This window comes from Megascapheus bottae, chromosome 18, assembly GCF_031878675.1.
Source record: "Megascapheus bottae isolate mThoBot1 chromosome 18, mThoBot2.hap1, whole genome shotgun sequence".
In the NCBI taxonomy this organism is placed as follows: Eukaryota; Metazoa; Chordata; class Mammalia; order Rodentia; family Geomyidae; genus Megascapheus; species Megascapheus bottae.
In genome coordinates, this window is record NC_143526.1 from 2,537,364 (window position 1) to 2,560,041 (window position 22,678).

At 36.0% G+C, this 22,678-nt stretch overlaps 1 protein-coding gene across 2 annotated transcripts in view; it reads left to right on the forward strand.

The window, feature by feature from the left end:
• Positions 1–305: 305 nt before the first annotated feature.
• Positions 306–22,678, forward strand: part of Cmc1 (C-X9-C motif containing 1) — a 72,811-nt gene continuing 50,438 nt past the window's right edge. The window contains exon 1 of one of the 2 annotated variants that reach the window (XM_090351786.1): positions 306–530. In XM_090351786.1, coding sequence (XP_090207912.1) covers positions 512–530 — 19 coding nt within the window. In that variant the 5' untranslated portion in view covers positions 306–511. The remainder of the gene's footprint in view (positions 531–22,678) is intronic. The other variant, XM_090351785.1, reaches the window with a different exon arrangement.

A 22,678-nucleotide genomic window follows, 5' to 3' on the forward strand; every position in this document is an offset into this window, starting at 1 on the left:
TCAAGTTTAAAAACCTCTAAGTTTTGAAGGAGTAAAGTCACCCACTAGCTTTCTCAGTTCGCGCTGGCTCGTGACTTACTACATTTAAGAGTATTGCTTTTTATTTTGCTTGGCTAATACTTGAGAATACAACTTTTAATTTTTTTTTTTCAGTTATTTTCTCCTAGTACTCAATCACCTGGCAGGGCACGGGTTCTTACTGCAGCAGACACCGAACGACGCGCGGAAACGGCCCTTCCCCAGTGCGCACGCGCGGCCACGCCCCTCCCCGGGGCCCTTCCATGGGCAGGATTGGGGCGGGGTCTGCGGCGCACCGGCGCAGTGGGAGGCGGAAGAAGGAATTAGGAGAGGAAGAAGGCAAGGACTGAGACCCTTGTGACGGAGGGCGCCGGGCCCCTCCTCCTCCGCTTTTGGGGAGCAACCGACGACCGCCTCCCGCCCTAGCTCTGGCTCCTCCCCTCCCTGCGCTGGGTCGGTAGCTGCCTAGGGACTCCCTCCTCGGTCTGCCGCGATGGCGCTGGACCCCGCAGGTACGGGGCGGGCCGCCTGGTTTGTGAGGCCCGGCGCGGTTGTCGCGTGGCGGCTGCGGCCAGGCCGCACCACCTCTGCACGGTGCATGGCGCCCGGCCGCCTCCTTGGGGTTTCCTGCTGGCCCAGCCTCTCCCCTCGGTTGTAGGCCATCGGCTTCCCGCCCATTGGGGTTAAGGTCAGGTGAGGGGACTTTGGGTTCTTTCATTTCTGGTTCTGTAACATCTTCGATCTCTTTGCTCCAAGCCTCCGTTCAACCATACCCGGCCCGGTGTAGGACACTCTTGCAGCATTGAAAATTTAAATTTTTGTGCTGGCAGGCAATTTTACATTCTTCCTCAGTAATTTTGTGGACTCCTTGTAGTTTCTGTAGCCTAGTTTAACAATTCAAAAGTTCTGTAACTCTTTTAAGAGTGAGTTGCTTTGGGAAAATATCAGCCAGGTCTTGAATATTAACTTGTATGCCTTCCCACCCGTTTAAATTTGCAGTAGAGTTTCAGTTTCTTAATTGTATTTGCAGCCCTCTGGTACTTTTCTTGAGGCTGTTTATGGAAAAATACAGTACTTCATTTTGGCCCAAAACAGTCGTGGGTTTTAAGTCCATTTCTCATAGTTAGAAATAGATATATTTTCTAATTATCCAAAAATAATATGAAATATGATAGACACCCACATTATTATAGATTAGGAAACAGGTTTAGAAAAGTTACTAGTCCACGCAGATGGTGGTAAGATCATTCAGTTCTCTAATTTTGAGGGTAACGGAATTCTGGATCACTTCATGGTGATAATCAGTTTGGGAAGAGGTGACTGGACTGGATAGATAGTAAAATGTACTATCTACTATCTGGTGTTTGGTTTTAGAGTGAAATCCTTGATTCGAGTTAATGTAGGTACAAAAGATGGATCTGAATAATTCAGGTAAGATACATATAATTCTCTCTTTTTTTCTGGAACAGGAAGTGATCTTCAAAGTAATCCAGGTGGGAAACTGAAAAAAAAAAAAAACAAAAACAAACCAAAATAATCTTGAGGCTTACTATTTCCACTTTCTCCCCACCACCCCATTTCCTATTTTTGATAGTATTGTACTTGGGTTTAAGCTCAGGGTCTCTTGGTTGTAACACAATATTTCCCATCTTCAGCAGTACACAGACATAGTTTGCTTTAGTTTTGTAAAGATGAGATCTTGTATTTTTTTGCCCTGAAGGTCTTGGGACCCAGTCTTTCTTTGAGTCTTCTTCTTTTTGAGAGTATTTGGTATTTTTCCATCCCAGCTTTTTGTCTAGGACTAATCTCAAATCAACATTCTCATAGATTTCTATCCTCCCCCCCCAAAAAAAAAGCTGGAATTACAGGTGGGAGTCACCACACTTGTCTGTCACCATTTTTATGTTTTAATTACTACTAATGCACTCTGTGCTTCTAGCAAGCCCAAGCTTACATAACTAATTATTCGGTATAGCCGAATCTGATTAGAAACCAGGTGATTTTATTGCCAATTTAGGGCCACTGTTTGAGTATTGGTAAAATAAATACTGAGTATCAAACATGTGCCATATATTTTTTTGTGTCCAACAAACAATAGTATATAGCGTAGGGTAAACAAGATCCCTGTTCCCAGTTAAATGCCCTCCTTCCATATGCACATAAGCTCATAGATTGTGTGATAACTGTAAAGAAAAGAAAGTAATCAGTGTCATGTACTAGGTGCTGAAGAGAGCTACTGTAGATAAGTAACTGTTCTATGAGTATGTGTCATTTAAATTGGGATCTGATGAATGAGATGAAACAGCCATATGAAGAGCTATGAAATGACCAGTCAAAATAACAGATACTTAAAATATTTGACTGTGCTGAGTGCCAGAATGTGTAGTAAGGAAAGATGTTGAGAAAGAAGGCAAGATCCTGAATACTCACATGCTTTAGGATACAATATTCTGGTATAAAGCACTTGGATTTTATCTGGTGTCATCAAAAGCCTGTAAGACTTTTTTTTTTTGACCAGTCCGAAGGTTTGAACTCAGAGCTTGGGTGCTGTCCCTCTTCTTTTTCACTCAAAGCTAGTGCTCTACCAGTTGAACCACAGTTCCACTTCTAGCTTTTTGGTGGTTAATTGGAGATAATCTCATGGACTTTCTTGTCTGGATTGGTGTTGAACTGTGATCCTCTGAACACAGCCTCCTGAATTATAGGATTAGCTAGGATTATAGGCATGAGCCACCCAAGCTGGAAAAGGCTGTGAGACTTTTACAGAGTACAGTGACATAATTTATTTCTTTACTATCTTAACTTCAGTGGTAGCTTGCATTGTCAGAGGGGAAACTGGGCAGTGGTATGGTATTATGGGATAGGAGCAATAGTCTAATGCTTGGGAGTGTAGTCTAGTGGTAGAGTGTTTGCCTAGCATGCAAAAGCCCTGGGTTTTATTCCTTCGTACCTTCATACCGAATACAAAGAAAAAAAGTCAGAAGTGGTGTTGTGCTCAATGGTAGAGCATTAGCCTTAGAAAGCTCAAGGACAGTGCCCAAACCCTGAGTTCAAGCCCCAGGACTAGCAAAAAAAAAGAAAAGAAATACTAATGCCTAAGCTACATCCTTAGATGTTAAGATGTAATTTGTCAAACATTTAAAACAACAGCAGGTCTGATGTATAACTAGGATGAATTCCTCCATTTTCCTTACAACAATGAGCTGTCAGTTTTATTGACTGGATTGTCATTCAGCCTTTTGTCAGTCCAGACCCTTTTCTTAGAGGATATTCTCCCTACATAAGTATGAACTTTGATTTAATTTTTTAAATTGTCATTATAAAGGTGATATGCAGAAGGGTTACAGTTACATAATGCAAGTTAAGAGTGCCGTTCTTTTTGGGCAATGTCACCCTACTCCCACTCTCTCCCTTGCATCCCCACCCACAAGTTGTGTAGTTTATTTTCAGTGTAGTGACCTTTAATCTTAAAGTAACGATATAAGAATTTGCAGTATAGCTTACTGCAGATTTTCTCATTATCCAGAACTTAAGCATTGTCTTACTCCAAGTACAGTTTTTGCCAGTCTCTAATCCTTTATTACAAGTATTGTATATTTGAGAAATCTAGTCTAACTTAGTGATTGCAATCTTTAAAATTTTAAAAAAGTGTGCAAACCATGATCACTTATAGAACTGTTGGTTTTTTTTTGGGGGGGGGGGGGGGGTCACGGGGCTTGAACTAGGCCTTGGTGCTGTCCCTGAGCTCTTCATCTCTAGGCTATTGCCCTACCCCGGGCCTGGGCATTGTCCCTCAAAGCTACTGCCCTACCCTTGAGCCAAGCCCCACTTCCCATTTTCTAAAAGTTCACTGGAGATTAGAGTCTCAGGTTCTTTTGTGCCCAGCTGGCTTTGAATCATGATCCTCAGATCTCAGTCTCCTGACTAGCTAGGATTACAGCCATGAGACACAAGAAATGGTGTTTTTAAGGTATACTTTTGAAAAAGGTAAATTCATGACATATAAATAGAAAATAGGTATGTGTTAGATTTTCTTGAACTCATTGATTACTGAGGGAACCAGTAAGATGTAACAATCCACAAAGCAACTGAGAAGCTACATACATAGACAATTTCACAAATTACTGTCATCAACCCGTCTTTGGTGATATCTTTTCCTCTAATCCGTAATTATTTCTGTTCCTATGTGCCAGAATTCTAGAAGTTAGCCTTGGCTCCTAAGAAGTTGTAAAAAAAAAAAAAAAACAACCCAAAACAGTCATTGAAAGAACTGTAGGAACACCAAGTTATGCCTTTGCCTATTCCAATGTTCCAGGAAAATTCTTTGACGTGATTGTATTCCCAAGTGACTGCCAGCAGGAAATTGGTTTTAGTAAATTTTGGTGTTTTTTCTGTTACCTAGAAGTGATTGTGTTTTTGCCTTTATTCTTCTTTTTAGCAAAATAAGAGCTTTCTCTTCCCTCTGCTAGTTAGTGAGAATTCCTTTTCTACTTTTGCAAGATGTAAGGTGGGTTAGTGGGCAGCACAAAGCATATTTTTAAGGTGTGTGTGTGTGTGTGTGTGTCTGTGTCTGTGTCTGTGTCTGTGTCTCTGTGTATGTGTCTCCCCGTTGGTCCCTCCTTGTGCGCCTAACTATGTTTACTCATTGTCTGTTTCATTGTGTTTTTTTTTGGTTGTTGTTGTTGTTGTTGTTTTTCCCCCAGGAATCAGAAAACTGTGGGAAGTTGGTCTAGTGATAGGTTTTGGTAAGAAAATGAGTGACATTCCATAACTGAAGGTGTGTGTCTTTAAGGGGAACTGTCACTGGAAGTTCTTGAAGTATTTGATTTGCTGATGTTCTTCTGCTGATTTCTGTGGAAACTGGGATAGATTAGTTTTATGGGTACTAGCATTTAGTATTACAACATATTTAGAAACATTTTTGCTTCTTTTTTAGGCCTACTAATTTTAATGCAATATAATCTCATATAAATGTATTTGTTGTTAGATTTCTATTTCCCTATGATACAAGCATGAGTTGATAGCTGATCTTGAGCTTTGCCTAGCATTTAATTGTACCATTTGCAGCTGTGTGGTACTTGAAGAATTTTAAAGGCACAGTGCAGGCCTGAATTGGAAAGAATAGAATTCCAGTGTCATTTAGAACCAGTGATGATTTAGAAGATATTTAGATAGAAGCTTAGAACTGAGATGAGAAGCTTGATTATGAAGTCTGCAGAATGTATGAATATACTAGTGATCTTCAAGGATATATTTGCTAAAAAGTTTGAATTTGTGGGAATTTACTAATAAAAATGTTAAAATGGTATATTAGGAATGAAATTGGAATGTATCTCAAATATATGTACCTTGAAATTGAATGTATTCATCTGGGTGCCTGTGGTGGCTATTCAGGAGGCTGAGTTCTGGGAATCAAGATTCAAAGCCAGACCAGGCACAAAAGTCCATGAGACTCTTATCTCCAGTTAACCACCACAAACCTGGAAGTGGCTAAAAGCAATAGAGGGCTAGCCTTGTGCTGAAGAACTCATAGTCAGTGCCCAGGCTGAGTTCAAGCCCCACAACAGAAAAAAAAGAATATATTCAAATTCAGACTTTTATAGCAATCAGAATGTTTTAGTTACTTAGAATATAACTAGAAAGATCTTGATCTATTAAATATTACAGCTTCATTTGATTTGTGCAGTGCTAACGATTAAACCCAGGGCTTTGCACATCCCAGGCAAATGCCCTACCACTGAATTCCATCCCCACCCTTCATTTACTTTATAAGTGATGAAATTGAGGCCTAGATTTGGGGAGGGGAGTGAATGAATTTTCACAGGTCACCCTGAAATTACTTGGAAAGCTGAGAAGAGTCCTGGAGTTGCTTTACGCTTTGTCAGCTATTGTTTTTTGTTTTTAATCATTACTGAACAGGACTTTCTAAGGTGTCAGAAATTAGGACACCTAGTGCCCAACCTACTGTTAACTTTATTATTTATTTATTTATTTTTGCCAATCCTGGGGCTTGACCTCAGGGCCTGAGCAATGTCCTTGGGCTTTCTCAAGGCTGAAGCTCTACCACTTGAGCCACAGTACCACTTCCAGCTTTTTTTCTGTGTATGTGGTACTGAGGAATCCAACCTGGATCTTCATGCATGCTAGGTAAGCACTTTACCTCTAGTCTAGGCCAAACTCCCGGCCCAGCCTGCTACTGTTAACTTATGTGAGGACACATGAGTGGGAACTGGCTTTAGCTAAAAGGTGCAGGTTTGATGATTAGAGCTCTTGGCTCACGCCTATGTTTCCTGGTGGTATAATTTGTTCTAGGATTTATCCTATCAACTTTTATTATATAGAAACTTAATCTATTCAGGCCCTAATTTTTAAATTGTTATTATTAAGAGGTGGTCCAAAGGGGTTACAATTCCATAAGTCAGATTATGAGTATGATGTTTCTTGGAAAGTATCATCCTTCTTTTTTCCTCCCATTTCCCCCTCATATCTCTATCCGCAAATTCCATAGTTCATTTTTTTACCTAGTGTATACTGAATACAGTGATTGAATTTGCCTATCCTTCCTACCTTCATTCCTGTGCTCTTATACTCCCCACTCCCCCAAAACCAAAAAAAACCCCCCAAAAACAAAAAAAACAGGCTTCTATTTCCTGTAATTTATTTTGATTAACCATAAATAACAGCAAACAGCTAAACAGTTGTTTAGTACTTTAGTAATTCAGAGGAATTATGCCTTTGACTTCTCCCCTAAATTACCCTCCTTTAGTCATATGTAAATGTGTAGAGCCCAGTGTATGTTATACTTAACTGTATTTTCAATATAGCTTCCGTGTTTGAGAGAAAGCCTGAGACTTTGTCTCTTTGGACCTGGCTTATTTCACTTAGCACAATTTATTCTGGGTCCATCCATTTCCTTGCAAATAAAATAATACTATTCTTTCTAATAAATGAGTAAAATTCCATTGTGTATATATACTATACTGTCTCCAGTCATTCATCTGTTGTATGGCATCTGGGCCATTTTTATAAGTTGGTTATTGTGAATAATACCTTAATGAAAATGGATATACGGGTGTCTTTACCATATGCTGATTTGTATTGTTCTGGGTAATGCCCATTATAGGTCCAGATCAAAGTGTAGTTCTATGTTTAGTTTTTTGAGGAATTTCCAAACCATCTTCCAGAGTGGTTGTACTAGTTTACTTTCCCACTGACAGTGTATAGGGTTCGCGTTTCCCTACATTCCTACTAGCATTTGTTACTATTCTAGTTCTTCAGGCTGGTCAGTTTTACTGGGGTGAGGAGCAATTTCAGTGTTTTGATTTGCATTTCCTACATGGTCAGGGACATTGAGCATTTCCTCCTATTGGCCATTCTTCTGAAAAATCCACATTTAGCACCTTTGCCCATTTATTGATAGGGTTATTCGTTTTGGGGAGTTAATTTTTTGAGCTACTTGTATATTTGGGATATCAGGCACTTGCTGGATGTATAGTTGGTAAAGATATTCACCAAGTCTGTTGGTTGCCTTTAGTAATTGTTCTTTGCTGTGCCAAAACCTTTTAGATTGATATAATCTGTTTGTTGTCTCTCTTATTTGCTATGCCTCTGGGACTCTCTCCAAAAAGTTTTGCCTATGTTTATAAGTTCTAATGTTTTTCTTTCTCCATCTTGTAGAAGGTTTGAAGTTTCAGGTCTGACATTGAGGTCTTGATTTGTTTTACATTAATACTGGTAAAGGTGATTGGTAAAGGTGACAAATAAGGATCCAGTTTTAAAAGTTTTCTAAGTAAGGATGTCTGGTTTTCCTAAAACCATTTATGGAAGAGGATATCTTTTTTTGTTTTGTTTTGTTTTTGGCTTTGTTGTCAATGTCAAGTGACTGTAGGTATGTATGGTTGTTTCTAGATCTTCTAGTCTATTCCATTGGCCTTTGGGTTGAATTTTGTGCCTGTATCATCCTGTTTTTGTTATGGCTATGTAGTAAAGTCTGGAATTATGATACCACTTTTCTTCTTTTTTTTTTTTTTTTTGTTCTATGTAGGTGATACCGAGGAATCAAACTCGGGTCTTAGTGCATGCTAGGCAAGCACTCTACCACTAGGCCAAACTCCCGGCCCCTTGATACCACTTTCTTTTGGCCTAAAATTGTCAGATGTTCTGTGTCTTTTATTGTTCCACATGAGTTTTTGAATTGATTTTTGTCATGAAAAATGTCATTAGGATTTTAATGGGAGTTGTCTTAACTTGTAAATTGCCTTTGACAGTATGGCCATTTTCATAGTATTAATTCTACTTATCCATAAACGTGGGAGATGTTTACATTTCCTGCTCTCATATTTTATTGCTTTCTTCAGTTTTTTTTTTTTAATAGTTTTCTCTGTAGTGATCTTTGGCTTTGTTTAGTTAGGTTTATTACTGGTGTTTTTTTTTTTTTCTTTCTTTCTTCTACTGTTGCAAATGGAAGTGTTTTCCTGATTTCCTGGTTTCCCTTTCTGCACATAGTTGGAAAAGGTTGGTTGTACCTGCCTTGTCATTGTTACTAATCAGCTTTAGAAGTTTTGGGGTGGAGTCTCTAAGATCCTTTATATGTAAACAAAAAGTTGACTTTTTAATTTTGTTGTTTAAGCACAGTTAAATCATTTTTTTCCCTGAGCATTATGTGCTTAATTGTGTAAAAGATTATATAGAGTTTATTGCAAGACATTGGATTTTATTATCTATGTATCTCTTGGCGTCTTCAGAGTCATAAATTATATTTAGAGGGCTAGATTTTTTTTTTTTTATCTAGGCCTGAGCACTGTCCTTGGATACTTTTTATTCAAGGATAGTGCTCTGCCACTTGAGCCATAACCCCCCCTTCTGGCTTTTTCTCTGTATGTGGTACTGAGGAATCAAACCCAGGCCTTCATGCATGCTAGGTGAGCATGCTACCACTAGGCCAAACTTGTGGCAGGGCTAGCAGTTTTTTTTTTTAAAGGAAACAAAAGTATTTCGTATATTTTTCGAGGAAGGTTTTCATGAGGTTAATTCAAATTATAGTTCTAATAGGTGGTAGTTTTATGCAATTAGACAAACACATTTAGGAGAATTGAGATCAAAGCTATGTGCCATAATAATGTGAGTCTTAGAGTTCTAGTTCATGAAATGTCCTAAAAGCCATTTCAAATGCGTTGAATTCTAGGCTAAGAACAGTGATAAGGTATTGTACATTTTTGTGCGGTATAATGGATAAAAATAAAAATGTGCTTGTTTCTTTTTTGATCTTGATTAGCTAGGATTATGCATTCTTAGCCAAATTCTGCATGAGTGGTAATGTGTCTTTTTCACTTACCACATCTGATGGCATATAGGTGATGCAAATTTTCTCCACATATTGAAGATTTTCTTGCATTTCTTTTTTATATTTCTTTTTAAAAATGATTTATTTTCCCACTTACAGTTAATAAGTAGTCTATAGGAAGCCCATTTCAGATAATGTAAATATCTGCCTTCATAAAACATTTCCCCCTTCTTTTTATAGCATCAATTAATTTTTCCTTGATTCATTATTTCCCATGATGGCTGCAAAATAATTTTTTTGTCCCCTACGTTCTGTACTTCTTCCACATTTACTAGATAAATTGTCAACATTTTGTGAGAGACCACTTTGTTTCCTGTTATGAGCTTATGATTACTGTTATTAGTAAGAACTTCACTCCATTTTTTTCCAGTGGTTCATACTGGTTTTATTTTGTTGTTGTTGGTTGTGGTGATGGTAGTGATGGTGGTGTGTTTGTATGTGTGTATGTGTGTGCATATGTGTTTTGTGTTGTTCTTGGACTTGAACTGAAGGGCTGTGCATTGCTTTTAGCTTTTTTGGCTCAAGAGTGGTGCTCTATCACTTGAATCACAGTACTACTTCTGGATTTTTGATTAATTGGATTTTTACCAGGTTTATGTTGAACAGCAATCCTTAGATCTCAGAGCCTCCTGAACAGCTAGGATTACAGGTGTGAGCCACTGCACCTGACTGTGTTCATTTCTTTAAAGAATCATTTCTTAGGAGAATTTTCCTGACTGTTATCACTATTTAGTTTTTCAAAAACTTTAAATTCTATTAAAAAAGAAAAAATCCAAAAGGCCCTTAAACCTCAACTCACATTTAATGTACAGTGTCTATTTTACTTTTACTTTTTTTCTTTCCTTTTTTTTTTTTTTTGGCCAGTCTTGAGGATTGAAGTCAGGACCTGAGCACTGTTCTTGGGGGCTTTCTCAAGGCTAGATCTCTACCACTTGAACCACAGCACCACTTCTGGCTTTTTCTGTGTATGTGGTACTGAGGAATCAAACCCAGGTCTTCATGCATGCTAGGTAAGCACTCTACCACTAGGTCAAACTCCTGGTCCCTGTACAGTGTTTTTTTCATTTTAGATGTAAGTATTTTGTTCTAGAAATGAAATATTTACAAGTTTTTTTTTTGTTTGTTTGTTTGTGGGGCTTGAACTCTGGACCTGGGTGCTGTTCCTGAGTTCTTCAGCTCAAGGCTAGTGTTTTACCACTTGAGCCACAGCAGTATGTCCAGTTCTCGGGTGGTTAGTTGGAGATAAGAGTCTCGTGGACTTTGTGCGTAGGCTCGCTTTGAACTGGGATCCTCAGAATTTCAACTCCTGAGTAACTAGGATTACAAATGTGAGATTATTTGTAGTTTTTGATAAGAAAAGAATTTATAGTAATGAAAAATATTTGGAGAATTAGATTATATCTGTATATTAAACAGCATGTTTCTCTGAAACTATACATTCTATATATAGGCCCACATTATAAGAGATTACCTGCCTAGCAGTGTGGTGTTGTAGTCTGAACTCCAAATTTGGAAGACCTTTTTGTGTCATTTTTTGTCATTAACCAATACAAATATTCTGAAGTCTGACAATGAAAAATAGGGAGAATAAGGAACATCACATTTGTTCAAGCATTAAACTTGTGTTTTGTCAGTTGTGGGACTTGAACTTGGGACCTGGATGCTGTCCCTGACCTCTTTTTGCTTAAGATAGAGCTCTACCACTTTGAACCAGAGTGCCACTTATAAATTTCTATTATTCTGAATACTTGTCATTGATCTTGAGAGATTCTGGACTAGTACAGGAAGGTTGCCACAGAAAAAAAAATAACTCTTGTTGACTGAGTATTGTATTTTGAGTAAGGTTGTTAGCAACATTTTTAAAGCAATATTTTTACATATAAGTGTCAGAAGATGAGAACTTTCACCTAATGCTTAATATAATTGAACCATACAAACTTATGCACAAATAAGGACATTGATAAGAAAATTAGCTTTCCCAGTTTATTAAATTTTCACATTTTAAAGGAGGATAATGAGTTGGAATCCTGATTTTACTAATGAAGAATTAGTGTTGGGAAAGTTTTACAGACTAAAGGTTATGTTAATTACCTAAACTTGATTAATTGAGAGCATAGTTTCAAATGCTGTTACAGAATAAGGAAGCTTTCCTGTAGTATTCATTGTATATGCAGTCCCTAATATGGTAGATGGTACATAATTGGTGCCTAAGTATTAACAGAATGGATATCTATGACTATCAGATGATGGAATTTTCTTAAATATACATGTCATTTGTAGTAGTAAACGACTGTAGATAATGTGATCTGGTATTATAAACCTAGATGTGAAAAGAATAGATGTGAAATAGAACAGGTGCTGATGAAATCTCATGGATAAACAATGGGGAATTCACTGTTAGATATTGTGTAGAACTCAGAGATGGAGATGTCGGCTGATTTGAATTTAAAAAAAATAAACTTTGATACTAAAAAAAAAAATAGAAGGTAGAAGATGGAAAATAACAGTGAACTGGAATTTGGTTTTACCAGTTATTTGCTGAGTGACATTACATGGTTGCTTTCAGCTGTCCTTTATATTCTGCTTTTAATAGCGATGATGTTTGTAAAACAATTCCTAATTCCTTCCTCTTACAGTACTGCATTCCTTTTACCTATATGGAAATAAGCTGATTTTTCAATTAAGATGTTAATTGGATGTCAAAATGAAAGTTCAAATTGTAGAAGCTTTAAACCAGAATTGTGCTGTTAGGACTTGGAAATTACCAATACATCGTTTGAAATATGGTCAGATTATACTTGAAGATAGAGGTGAGCACTGGTAACTTTTGTAACAGCTTCAAAAATAGATCTTGTGGGGTTTTGTCACAGGAACAAAAGCATTTAATTATCATGAAAACATTTGTGCTTTTTCTCGTGTTGTTACACTGTTCAGGACATTTTGAAATTTAATGTTAAAGTTTGTCATCAGTCTCCTATATAATAAAATCATTTCAATGTTATCTTTTGGCAAACTTTTGTTATGAAAGTGAATTTAAGTTTCAGCCAAAGTTTTTCAGAGATAATCTGAGGCAGATGGTAGATGAACACCTGGGAAAATGTTACCGTGTTTCCTTCTCTCTCAATAGTTGAATTATGGACTTAGTTTTCATGTCCAAGTACACTGATTCTGAGAGCCATACTAATATTGAGGATGTGATTGAGCATCACAGATTTTGGAAATCTGTGAATAACTGCTCAATGTAAAAATAATTTCCTCCACCCCATTATCAAAATAAACACCTTTTTTAACAGGAATTTTATGAAAAGTTGAAGAAAAAAAGATAGCAGAGATAGTGTATACAGAATGTAGAGTTCTGTATACACATTTGTAGATTTGAAAATATCATACTATCTTCTAGATGTATTTGAGAGAAACAGTAAGCTGGTTAGTTTATATTACTAAGTAGTTTACAAGCATACTGCTTTTTAAAAAATAGAATATTGTATATATAAGAAAAGCTAGTATTCAAAACTATATATGAAATGTATATATTTATATAAGAAATTTAAGGTTACAATGGAAATTGTAGTACATTTTCCAGTTTAGCATGTCTTATATTAGTTGGTTTCCTGCTTTAGTGTATCTTTAGATTTGTTGTCCTTCTCTCTGTTGTCCCTTCTCTCATGTTTGTTAAAGTAATACAGTAAAAGTAGAGTAAATTTTTGCTCCTAACAATCTACAGAATCTGAAGTTCAAAAACTACATGTAGTTGAAATATAAAGTGTAATTGGGAAATAGGCACATCCAGTGTGCATTATGATTCAACAATTTTCAGAGGCATATTACTGTGAGACATGGGTAGTGTTTAACTCAGAAGCTAAGTCCAAATAATTACATCTACCTGGTAGTTGATGTAATATTTGTATGTGATAACATTTGCTTTTATCAAATGGTGTTTTGAAACATTAAGTAAGGACTGTTTTCTTGCTTCAACACAGCTGCAGATCTCACTTCCATGTGTATTTTTTTTTTTTTTTGTCACAGAATGTTTGGGATGAAGAGTACATGATCTTGACATTGCCATCTAATCAGAGGTTTCATCTCTGTGACCTCTACTTTATCTGCAAAATGGAACCAATATGTTTACAGAGAAAAGGGAGGGCCTTTAGGAAGACTGACATTCCTAGCTCTCCACTCCTTATTTCACAGCTAGAGATAAGCTAGAGTATGGATGGTGACTGGTAATCTTTCTTACTATTGATTTCCCTTTTGTCTAAGAAACATTGATCATTCTTATTTTAAATTTGACACTTTTTTTTATAGTACATACCCCTTCATACCCTCATACTGTAATACAGTATTTTAATATGAGAATATTATAATACAGCAATACTATAATACAGTATTACAGTATATGTGTATGTGTTGCTTGCAAGAATGTAAAAATCTGATTTGAATCATCCATATCTTTGTGCTGGAGAGAACTGGGTAACAACTGACAGCTGTGATCTTACTACATTGTCTTCAGTCTGGGGCTCTTCCCTTCTAGGGAAGAGTAGTTAGTAAAGGAGTGGGATCTGACAATAAGCTGCTGCTCATAAGAACATGTGCAGAGCTATTACAAACATTTTTTTTTCTGATTTTCCTCTAGAATCATCAGTAGCATGGAAATGTCTTCAGAGCAAATAAACATAACTGGAAAGTTTTAAGAAGTGTCATTAATCTAAATAAGAAACAAATTGGTTAAATTAGAACATTTCATTATCGTAGTTATACCTTACCTCTTGTGTATCATATTATTTCCTATGACAGATTTTATAATATTCTGATTTGCTGTTGTGTTATCTTCGTGGATTCATAGCTAGTGCTGTTGTTTAGTAGCCTTATAATCTACACCTTCCATATTACAAAAACACATGAGCCCCAAAGCAAAAACTGATCTAACAAATTCAACCAAAAGAAAAGGTGAAAATTGACTTTCAGGTGATGATAGAATGTTAGAGCTTTGGAAATTTTCCCTCGTGGTGTTATATTCAGATTCATCTTTGTATAAATTTATTTGCCCGTATAGGAACAAACCTTCAAAATTGATTCTTTGCAAGCTTTTGTACAACTATACAGTGTGCAATGACCACTTTGATAGTAATGAAAATTAAAATATAATTCTATGAATAAACTAATGCCATATATTTGTAGTGTTGAAAGTAGTTTTGAAGTAAATACAAATTATCTTTAATCATTGATATTTAGTGTTTGCTAATGATACCAATGAAATATCTTTATCAGAATTTATACAGTTTTAACAATACCATTTAAAAAATTAATAGCAAAATTTTGGAAACTTGAAATCAATATTCATGCAGTTGTATAATGTTTGCTTTATGTAGTTTTGATACAGTGAACAGAAAAGTTTTGTAAGCTATTTAAAAATGTGTTTGGTAGGAATATTTAGAATAAATTATTATCATAAATGCCTATTACAGTTTATTTTGAGTCAGCCTCCCTTCTCAGTTTTTGCAGACTCTACCACTGTTTTTATATGGTTTCCCTTTAAATCTTTCTTTTTTTCACTATCCACATTTCTAGATTTTTCTATAAGCTTGGTGTTATTTTTCTGATCATCTGGCATTTTGGGGCAAAAATAGGGAAAATAAAGCATAAATAAATAGTAGAGTTCAGCAAACTGACTTGGTGAAGCTTTTATATTTTGGGAATGGCTAAAAACTTTTTTTTAAAAGGCTATATGAAAAAAAGTGCTATGTTGCCTGCACAGTTTAAAATATTTCACACTGGTCTTTCATAGAAAAAATTGATCTCTTATATAGTAAGTGAAAATTGAGGTATAGTTGTAGGTGTGGTAATGAGAAAAAGAAATTACATGCATATCTGTTTTCATAAAATTACTTTGAAATCTTATATAAGATAGGTAGTATTCTTGAGGAATTTATACATACTGAAATTTCATCTGATTTGAGAATAAATAAACCTTGCCAAATGAAATCAATAGTTAAAATTTCCTTTTTGTCTGCCTCCTCTGCCTCACACATCACTAAGCCCTAGTTTTCTGTAGTAGGCAGTGTGTATATACAAATCTATCTATCTATATATACATATATGTGTATATATATATATATTTTTTTTTTTTTTTTTTTTTTGCCAGTCCTGGGCTTGAGCTCAGGGCCTCAGCACTGTCCTTGGTCTTTCTCAAGGCTAGAGCTCTACCACTTGAGCCTCAGCACCACTTCTGGCTTTTTGCTATGTATGTGGTACCGAAGAATCGAACCTGGGTCTTCGTGCATGCTAGGCAAGCACTCTACCACTAGACCAAACTCCCGGCCCAAATATATCTGTATATTTATGTGTTATTTTGTAGGACATTAGCTTAGGTGTTGTTGTTGGACGTGGGTCTTGAACTCTGGGCCTGGGCACTGTCCCTGTGCTCTGTTTTCAGCTCAGGGCTATCACTCTACCACTTGATCCACAGTACTACTTCCTGTTTTCTGTTGGTTTATTGGAGATAGGAGTCTCATGAACTTTCATGCCCAGGCTGGCTTTGAACCACAAACCTCAGATCTCAGCCTCCTGAGTAGCTAGGATTACAGGCATGAACTACCAGTGCCCGGGTAGGGCATCTTTTTTTCTTGCCTAGGGTCACTCAAGGGCCATACAGAATTTTCAGTTCAAGATGATCCTCAGGTAGCTGAGGGAAAGCATATGTGCTGTTCCATCATGTTCCAGATAATTTTGCAGGCTTTACACTACCACACACCAGATGTTTCCCATCCCTGGCCTAGGTGGCAAGTATGGAATGTTGGGAAGGATATGCTATCAGGAAGAGTGGGCTTGAACTCCTAGACTAGAGCTGTTCAAGAAAACTTCAGTTCTGTTCTTAAGGCCATTTGATTGATTAAATTGGGACAATCCTGATTACTTTAGATTGTTTTATGTGTGTGCATCAGTTCTGGGTGTTATCCCTAAGCTAGTGCTCTATCACTTTTTTTAGCCCATAGCTCCACTTTTGGATTGTTGCTGGTTAAATGGAGATAAATGTCTCACAGGCTTTCCTGCCTTGTCTGGATTTGAACTGCAATCCTTCCATCTCAGCCTCCTGACTAGTAGGATTGCGGGGAGCTTTAGGTAATGTTTCCATCAATCTGCAAACTGTCTTTACAACACCTCGATTAGTAGTTGTTTGGATAACTGGGGAGTATGGCGTATAAAATGACAATCACAGGTCGCTTCTACCAAATTTTGAAGGAACTGATAATCTTTACATAGGTGAGCATCCCTAATATGAAAAGTCCCAAGCATTTTCAATAAGGGATTCTCAATCTGCACATTTTGTGAAGAATATAAAGGCAAGGTTTCCTAATTTGTTGTTTAAACAATGTAAACATTGGTAATTCAAAGAGAGGACAGAAAATCATTGGCAAACTTCACCATGAAAATTACTGGAAAAAATTGTGAACTAAGTTTGAGCATCTAAGTCTGCAGTCCTTTATAATTACTTTCCTATCCCCAGCCATTTTTCTAAATGGCATAGTCATAGAATTTAGAATGATATGAAATGCCCCATGGAAACACTGGAATTATCTACTGTCAGATTACTAAAGCAATGAGAGAGTTTAAAAAATTGGCTGTAAGGACAGTATAAAAATGAACTTCTAGGCCAGGAGCGTGGCCTACTGGTAAAGCGATTGCCTTGCATGTACAATGCCTTGGGTTTGATTCCTTGGTACCACATAAACAGAAAAGGCCAGAAGTGGTGCTTTGGCTTAAGTGGCAGAGCGCTAGCCTTGAGCAAAAAGTGTTCAAGGACAGTGCTCTGAGTTCAAGTTCCAGGACTGGCCAAAACAAAAGCCAAAAAATTTCTACATCAGCAATAAATAATTATAGTGTGCTACTTATGAGAATATATCTTAATTTCAAATCAAGAGAAATTAATTGAATAAAAGATAAACAGCATCTTTAAAGAGAAAATTATATGGCTCTACTAGTTACATTATGAACTTGTACTCTGCAAATTTGTTTTTTTTAGTTCAGTTTATCCATTTTCTGGCATTGGGCAGTTAAACATAATAATTTAATGTATTTCATTTATAGTTAATATGTATCTGAAAATTTAAACAAAATTCATATATCCATTTACATATATATGAAAAATCTGTGTGAAGCTTAGTACAATTCTGGGCTGAGTTGTGAGGTCAGCTGTAGTGATTGTTCGCATAGCCCTCATTCAATTTTTTGCACTGTAAGATAAAATATGCAAATTTGTTTTTAAGCTAAATTATTTTAAATTGAAATAAATGGCTAGAGAAATTCACTGTAAATTTAATATGTACTCAAATTCACTGTGTAAATTTAATGTCTATCATTCAGGACATCTGCCCTTCTCATTTTCTATAGACAAACCCTTCTAATTTTTACTTACTGTTGCTTGATTTTTGCATGTTCTTGGATCAGGTAATTATGTACTCTTGTATGTGGTTTGCTCAATAATTTTTTAAAATAATTCATTACATGTATGAGTGTCTGTGTTACTACTGTTCGTAGTATACGTACAAACAGTAGTATATACAGAATATTACTGTTCGTAGTATTCTGTTTTGTTGTGAAACTTCTGGCTATTACAAAGAATGCTCCCAGAAACAGTTGATTGAAGGTATATTTTTCATTTATTTTTGGCAAATACATACATACATATAAAACATAGATTGAATGTATGCTTCACTTTGTGGTTGTAGGTCACCAGCAAGTGTTCCGAAGTACTTTGCATTCCTATGAGCAGTACGTGAAAGTTGCTTTTGCTTCACATTTACTGTACCATTTAGAGTTGACACTGTGTTAAATTTATTCATTCTAGTGTAAAATAATCTTTGCAGTTTTGTAATGATTTTAAGGACCTTTCCATGCATATGCTTAAAAGTTTTGTTCTGGACTCAGACTATCCCATCTCTCATCCATCAATCATCCATTCACCTACCTACCTTCTTACCTACTTATTTATTATTTAACTAGTGAAATTTTTTGTTTTTACTATTTTCATGGGTGTGCGCACATGCACGCGCGCGTGCGTGCGTGTGTGTGTGTGTGTGTGTGTGTGTAGGTTTATGCAAATGTCTTTTTTTCCCTTTTTTCTTTTTTCCGTCAGACATCGAGCTTGAACTCAGCCTTGACATTATCCCTGAGCTCTTCAGCTCAAGGTTACCACCCTACCCCTTGAGCCCTAGCAACACTTATGGTTTTCTGGTGGTTAATTGGAGCTGAGAGTCTCACTGACTTTAGTGCCTGGGCTTTGAATCTCGATCCTCAGATCTCAGCCTCTCGAATAGCTAGGATTACAGGTGTGAACCCCCACATTCAGCTTGTATTTTTATTTTATAAATTTATATTGATTTGTTTTTCAGGGCTTTGCCCATATCAGTAGCTATGATCATATTGAGTTTTAAGTTAGTGAACAAGCCTTTGATAAAATAAGGCCAAACTTAGTTGTGGCATAGGATTCTTTTTATAAATTGGCAAGTTCAAGCTACTGATGTTTTGTTAAGGATGTTTGCATCTGTTCATGAGGGATATGTTCTGTGGGGTGTGTGTATGTGTGTATGTTTGGTATGTAAATACCATCTACTTTTGGTAAAATGATAAAATATTGGACTTCCAAAATGTATTGGGAAGAGAGTGTAGAATTGTGTTATTTAAATATTTGGGAGAGTTTGGTAATGAAACCACCTGGCTGATTATTACTTCGATTATCACATTTTTATTTCTGCTGTTGAGTTTTTTCTTTTCTGCTCCAATATATGTATTCTTCATGGAAATCTTTTGGAAGGAAGCTTTCTTTTGGACCAGTGAATTATTTAGAAATGGGTTATTAAGTTACTATTTTATGTTTTCTTCCTGTTACCAATTTCTAGTTGATATTATAATAGAGAAAATATTTTGCTTTTTGTTTTTAATATTCCTTTTGATTCACTTAATGGTGTATTTTAGTTTAAATCTTGATTTTGTTTACTTTAAATCTTGGTTATCATAGTCTACTATCAACATTTTTATCAGTCAGATGGATGCAGGTACCTTAATCAGAATCAAAATTGTTTTACTTCATACTATGATCTAGTTTTTTAAAAAATTTTTTATGTGTACTAATGCTGGGGTTTGAACTCAGGGCCTCTTGGGTAGCTTTTTTGCTTAAAGCTGACACTCTCACTTGAGCCATACCTTCAGTTCTGGGTTTTTGTTAGTTAATTGTAGATAAGAGTTTCTGGACTTGTCTGCTCCAGCTGGCTTCAAACTACTATCATAAAATGTCAGTCTCTCAAGTATCCAGGATTACAGGTTTAAGCAACTGGTGTCTGATAATCTATTTTTTCTTTTTTTTAAAAATATTTTTAATCGTAATTAAAGAAGGGTTATGGTTATATTCGCCAGATAGAGGCTGCATTACTTCATATACATTGATATTCCTTATCATGTTTGTCTTTCCATTTCTTTACATGATAATCTATTTTTTAAAAATATAATCTGTATGTATTAATGCTATAAAATTTGTTTCTGTTAAAAGAAACAGAAGGTAGGCACAATTTCTGTGATATACCTATCTACTTGTGAAGTGGAAATTGGAAAGACTATGGTTTGAGGCCATCCCAGGCCAAATACAGGGAGACTTCATCTCAGTCGATATGCCAGGTTTGATTATCTGCCTCGGTGATCCCATCCAGGATAATGTTGAGTAGAAATAGTGAGGTCAGTATTTTCTGTCTTGATGTTGATTCTTAGTGTACATAATACAAATGTGGTTTTACCTGTGAGTTTTTCCCTTTCAAGGCTGTTTGACATGTTGAGAGAAAAATTGATTCTTATTTTACTGGAAGTATTTATTAGGTATAGATGTTAAATTGTCAAATATATTTTGGTATCTACTATGAGCATTATGTGATTTCCCCTTTGTAGTTTTTTTTTTTTTTTTGGCCAGTCCTGGGCTTGGGTTCAGGGCCTGAGCACTGTGCTTGGACTTTCTCAAGGCTAAAGCTCTACTACTTGAGCCTTAGCACCACTTCCGGCTTTTTTTCCCCCCTATATATGTGGTACCGAGGAATCGAAACTTGGGTCTTCGTGCATGCTAGGCAAGCACTCTACCACTAGGCCAAACTCCCGGACTTATTTTTAGTTTTTAATATAATAAATTAATGGTTTTTGAATGTTCAGTTAACTTTGCAATCCTGTGATTAAATAGTGTGGGTTTTGTTTTTTTTTTGGTTGAACGTGGGACTTGAACTCTGAGCCTGAGTACTGTCCCTGAGCTCTTTAGCTTAAAACTAGCATTCTACCACTGAGCCACAGCACCACTTCCAGTTTTCTGGTGGTTAATTGGAGATAAGAATCTCATGCACTTTCATACGCTGCTTTTATCATCGTTTTACAGACATTACTAAATTCAGCTTGTCCATTTGTTAACATTTTTACATCTATAATACATCTTTTTACATGTATAAGGAACATTATTAGACTGTTGGTGTCTTTGCTAATTTATTGTCTGGTTTTGGGGCAGTACTGGCCTGACAGCCATTTTGTGGAAGTTGTGTGGATTACATTTTTTTTTTGATTAGTCCCTTTTTTCTTAAATAGGAATATTTAAGAAATATTGTAAATATCCTTAAATACCAAGGAAACTATCTGACTGTAAATTTCTTTGAACAATAATGCAATTATTGTCTTTAAGTAATTGTATACAGGATATGCCATTGCCATTCAGCAAAGCAACTGAATACAGAGCATTTTGATTGATATTGCCACTTTTTTTTTTTTTTTTTATGCCAGTCCTGGGCTTGAGCTCAGGGCTTGAGCACCGTCCTTGGACTTTCGCAAGATTAGAGCTCAGCACTAGTTCCAGCTTTTTTTCCATGTATGTGGTACCGAGAAATTGGTCTTGGGTCGTCATGGATATCACCACTTTCAGCAGTCTCCATTCTTCCTATCCCACTCCTTCCCTCACTTTTCTTAATTTTGTAGAATATTTGTGGATTTTTGACTATACTTTCCCCTTCTTCCTTTTTCTTTCCATTTGTTTACCCCTTTCTCCTTGACCTCATTCCAACAATACTTATTTTCTGATGTTTATTTTATTGAATATGATTTTACTTTTCTAAGGAATTGCACTATTTTAAGTTCTCCTCTGTATCTACTTTATTACTGCATTTGTATATACTTATACACCCAGAGTATTTACTTTTATATTTACAAACTAATTCTAGCTTCCACATATGAGAGAAAACATGTAACCTTTGTCGCTCTGGGCCTGGCTTTACTTAATGTAATTTTTCCAGGCCTTTCCATTTTGCAAATGTTGTGATATTGTTCTCTAATGGATGAATAACATTTCATTATATATATGTACCATATTTCTTGATCCATTTGTTCATTGAGGGGCATCTGGGCTGATTCTGTACCTTGGTTATGGTGAATAGTGCTTCTATGAACATAGTTGTGCCGGCAGCCTTACTGTATCCTAGTTTGTAGTCTTTTGGAAAAATGCTCAGGAATGAAATTGCTGTATCATAGCTTTTTTTGAAGAACCTCTGTACTGTTTTCTAGAATGGTTGAATAAGTTTACATTCCACAAACAAGTGTATTAGGGTTCCCTTTTGTCCACATCCAGGTCAGCACCTGCTACTGTTTCTATTGTTTTAAAAATTTTTAAATTGTTATTATAAAGATGATGTAGAGAGGAATTATAGTTGTATAAGTTAGGTAAACAGTACATTTCTTTTTGAACAGTGTTACCCGATTGTCTTGATTTTTTTTGGTTCTCGGGTGAGGTGGAATCTCAGTATTTGCTTGTTTGTTTTTTAATTGCATTTGCTTTAAGGGAAGACATATTAACCATTTTGTCAGGTATCTTTGGGACATTTCTGAGAAATTTCTCTAATTCTGTATTAGCCCATTTAGAATTAAAGTATCTGGATATCTTGAGTGAATTTTTTTTGAGTTTTTTTAAAAAGGAATTTGTCCATTTCATTTTTGTTGTTATATTTATTAGGCTAACATTTTGTAATATTCCTTATTTAAATATGATCAGTCATTTTTAATGTTTGAAATTGTAATTTTTTTCTGGTAAGTTTGGTTCCTGGTTTATCAATTTTAATTATCTCAACTAGATTTTGTTCTATTGATTTTATGTGTAGTGTTTTTGCTTGAGCCTTTTATTTTGTTCATTTCTGCTTTCACCTGTACTATTTCCTTTCTTTTACTTGCTTACTGATAAATTTCTTTTTTGTTGGGGAGGAGGTGTATTTCAGTGTAGAAATATAAGTTGATTAGGCTTAGAGTGGTACAAAT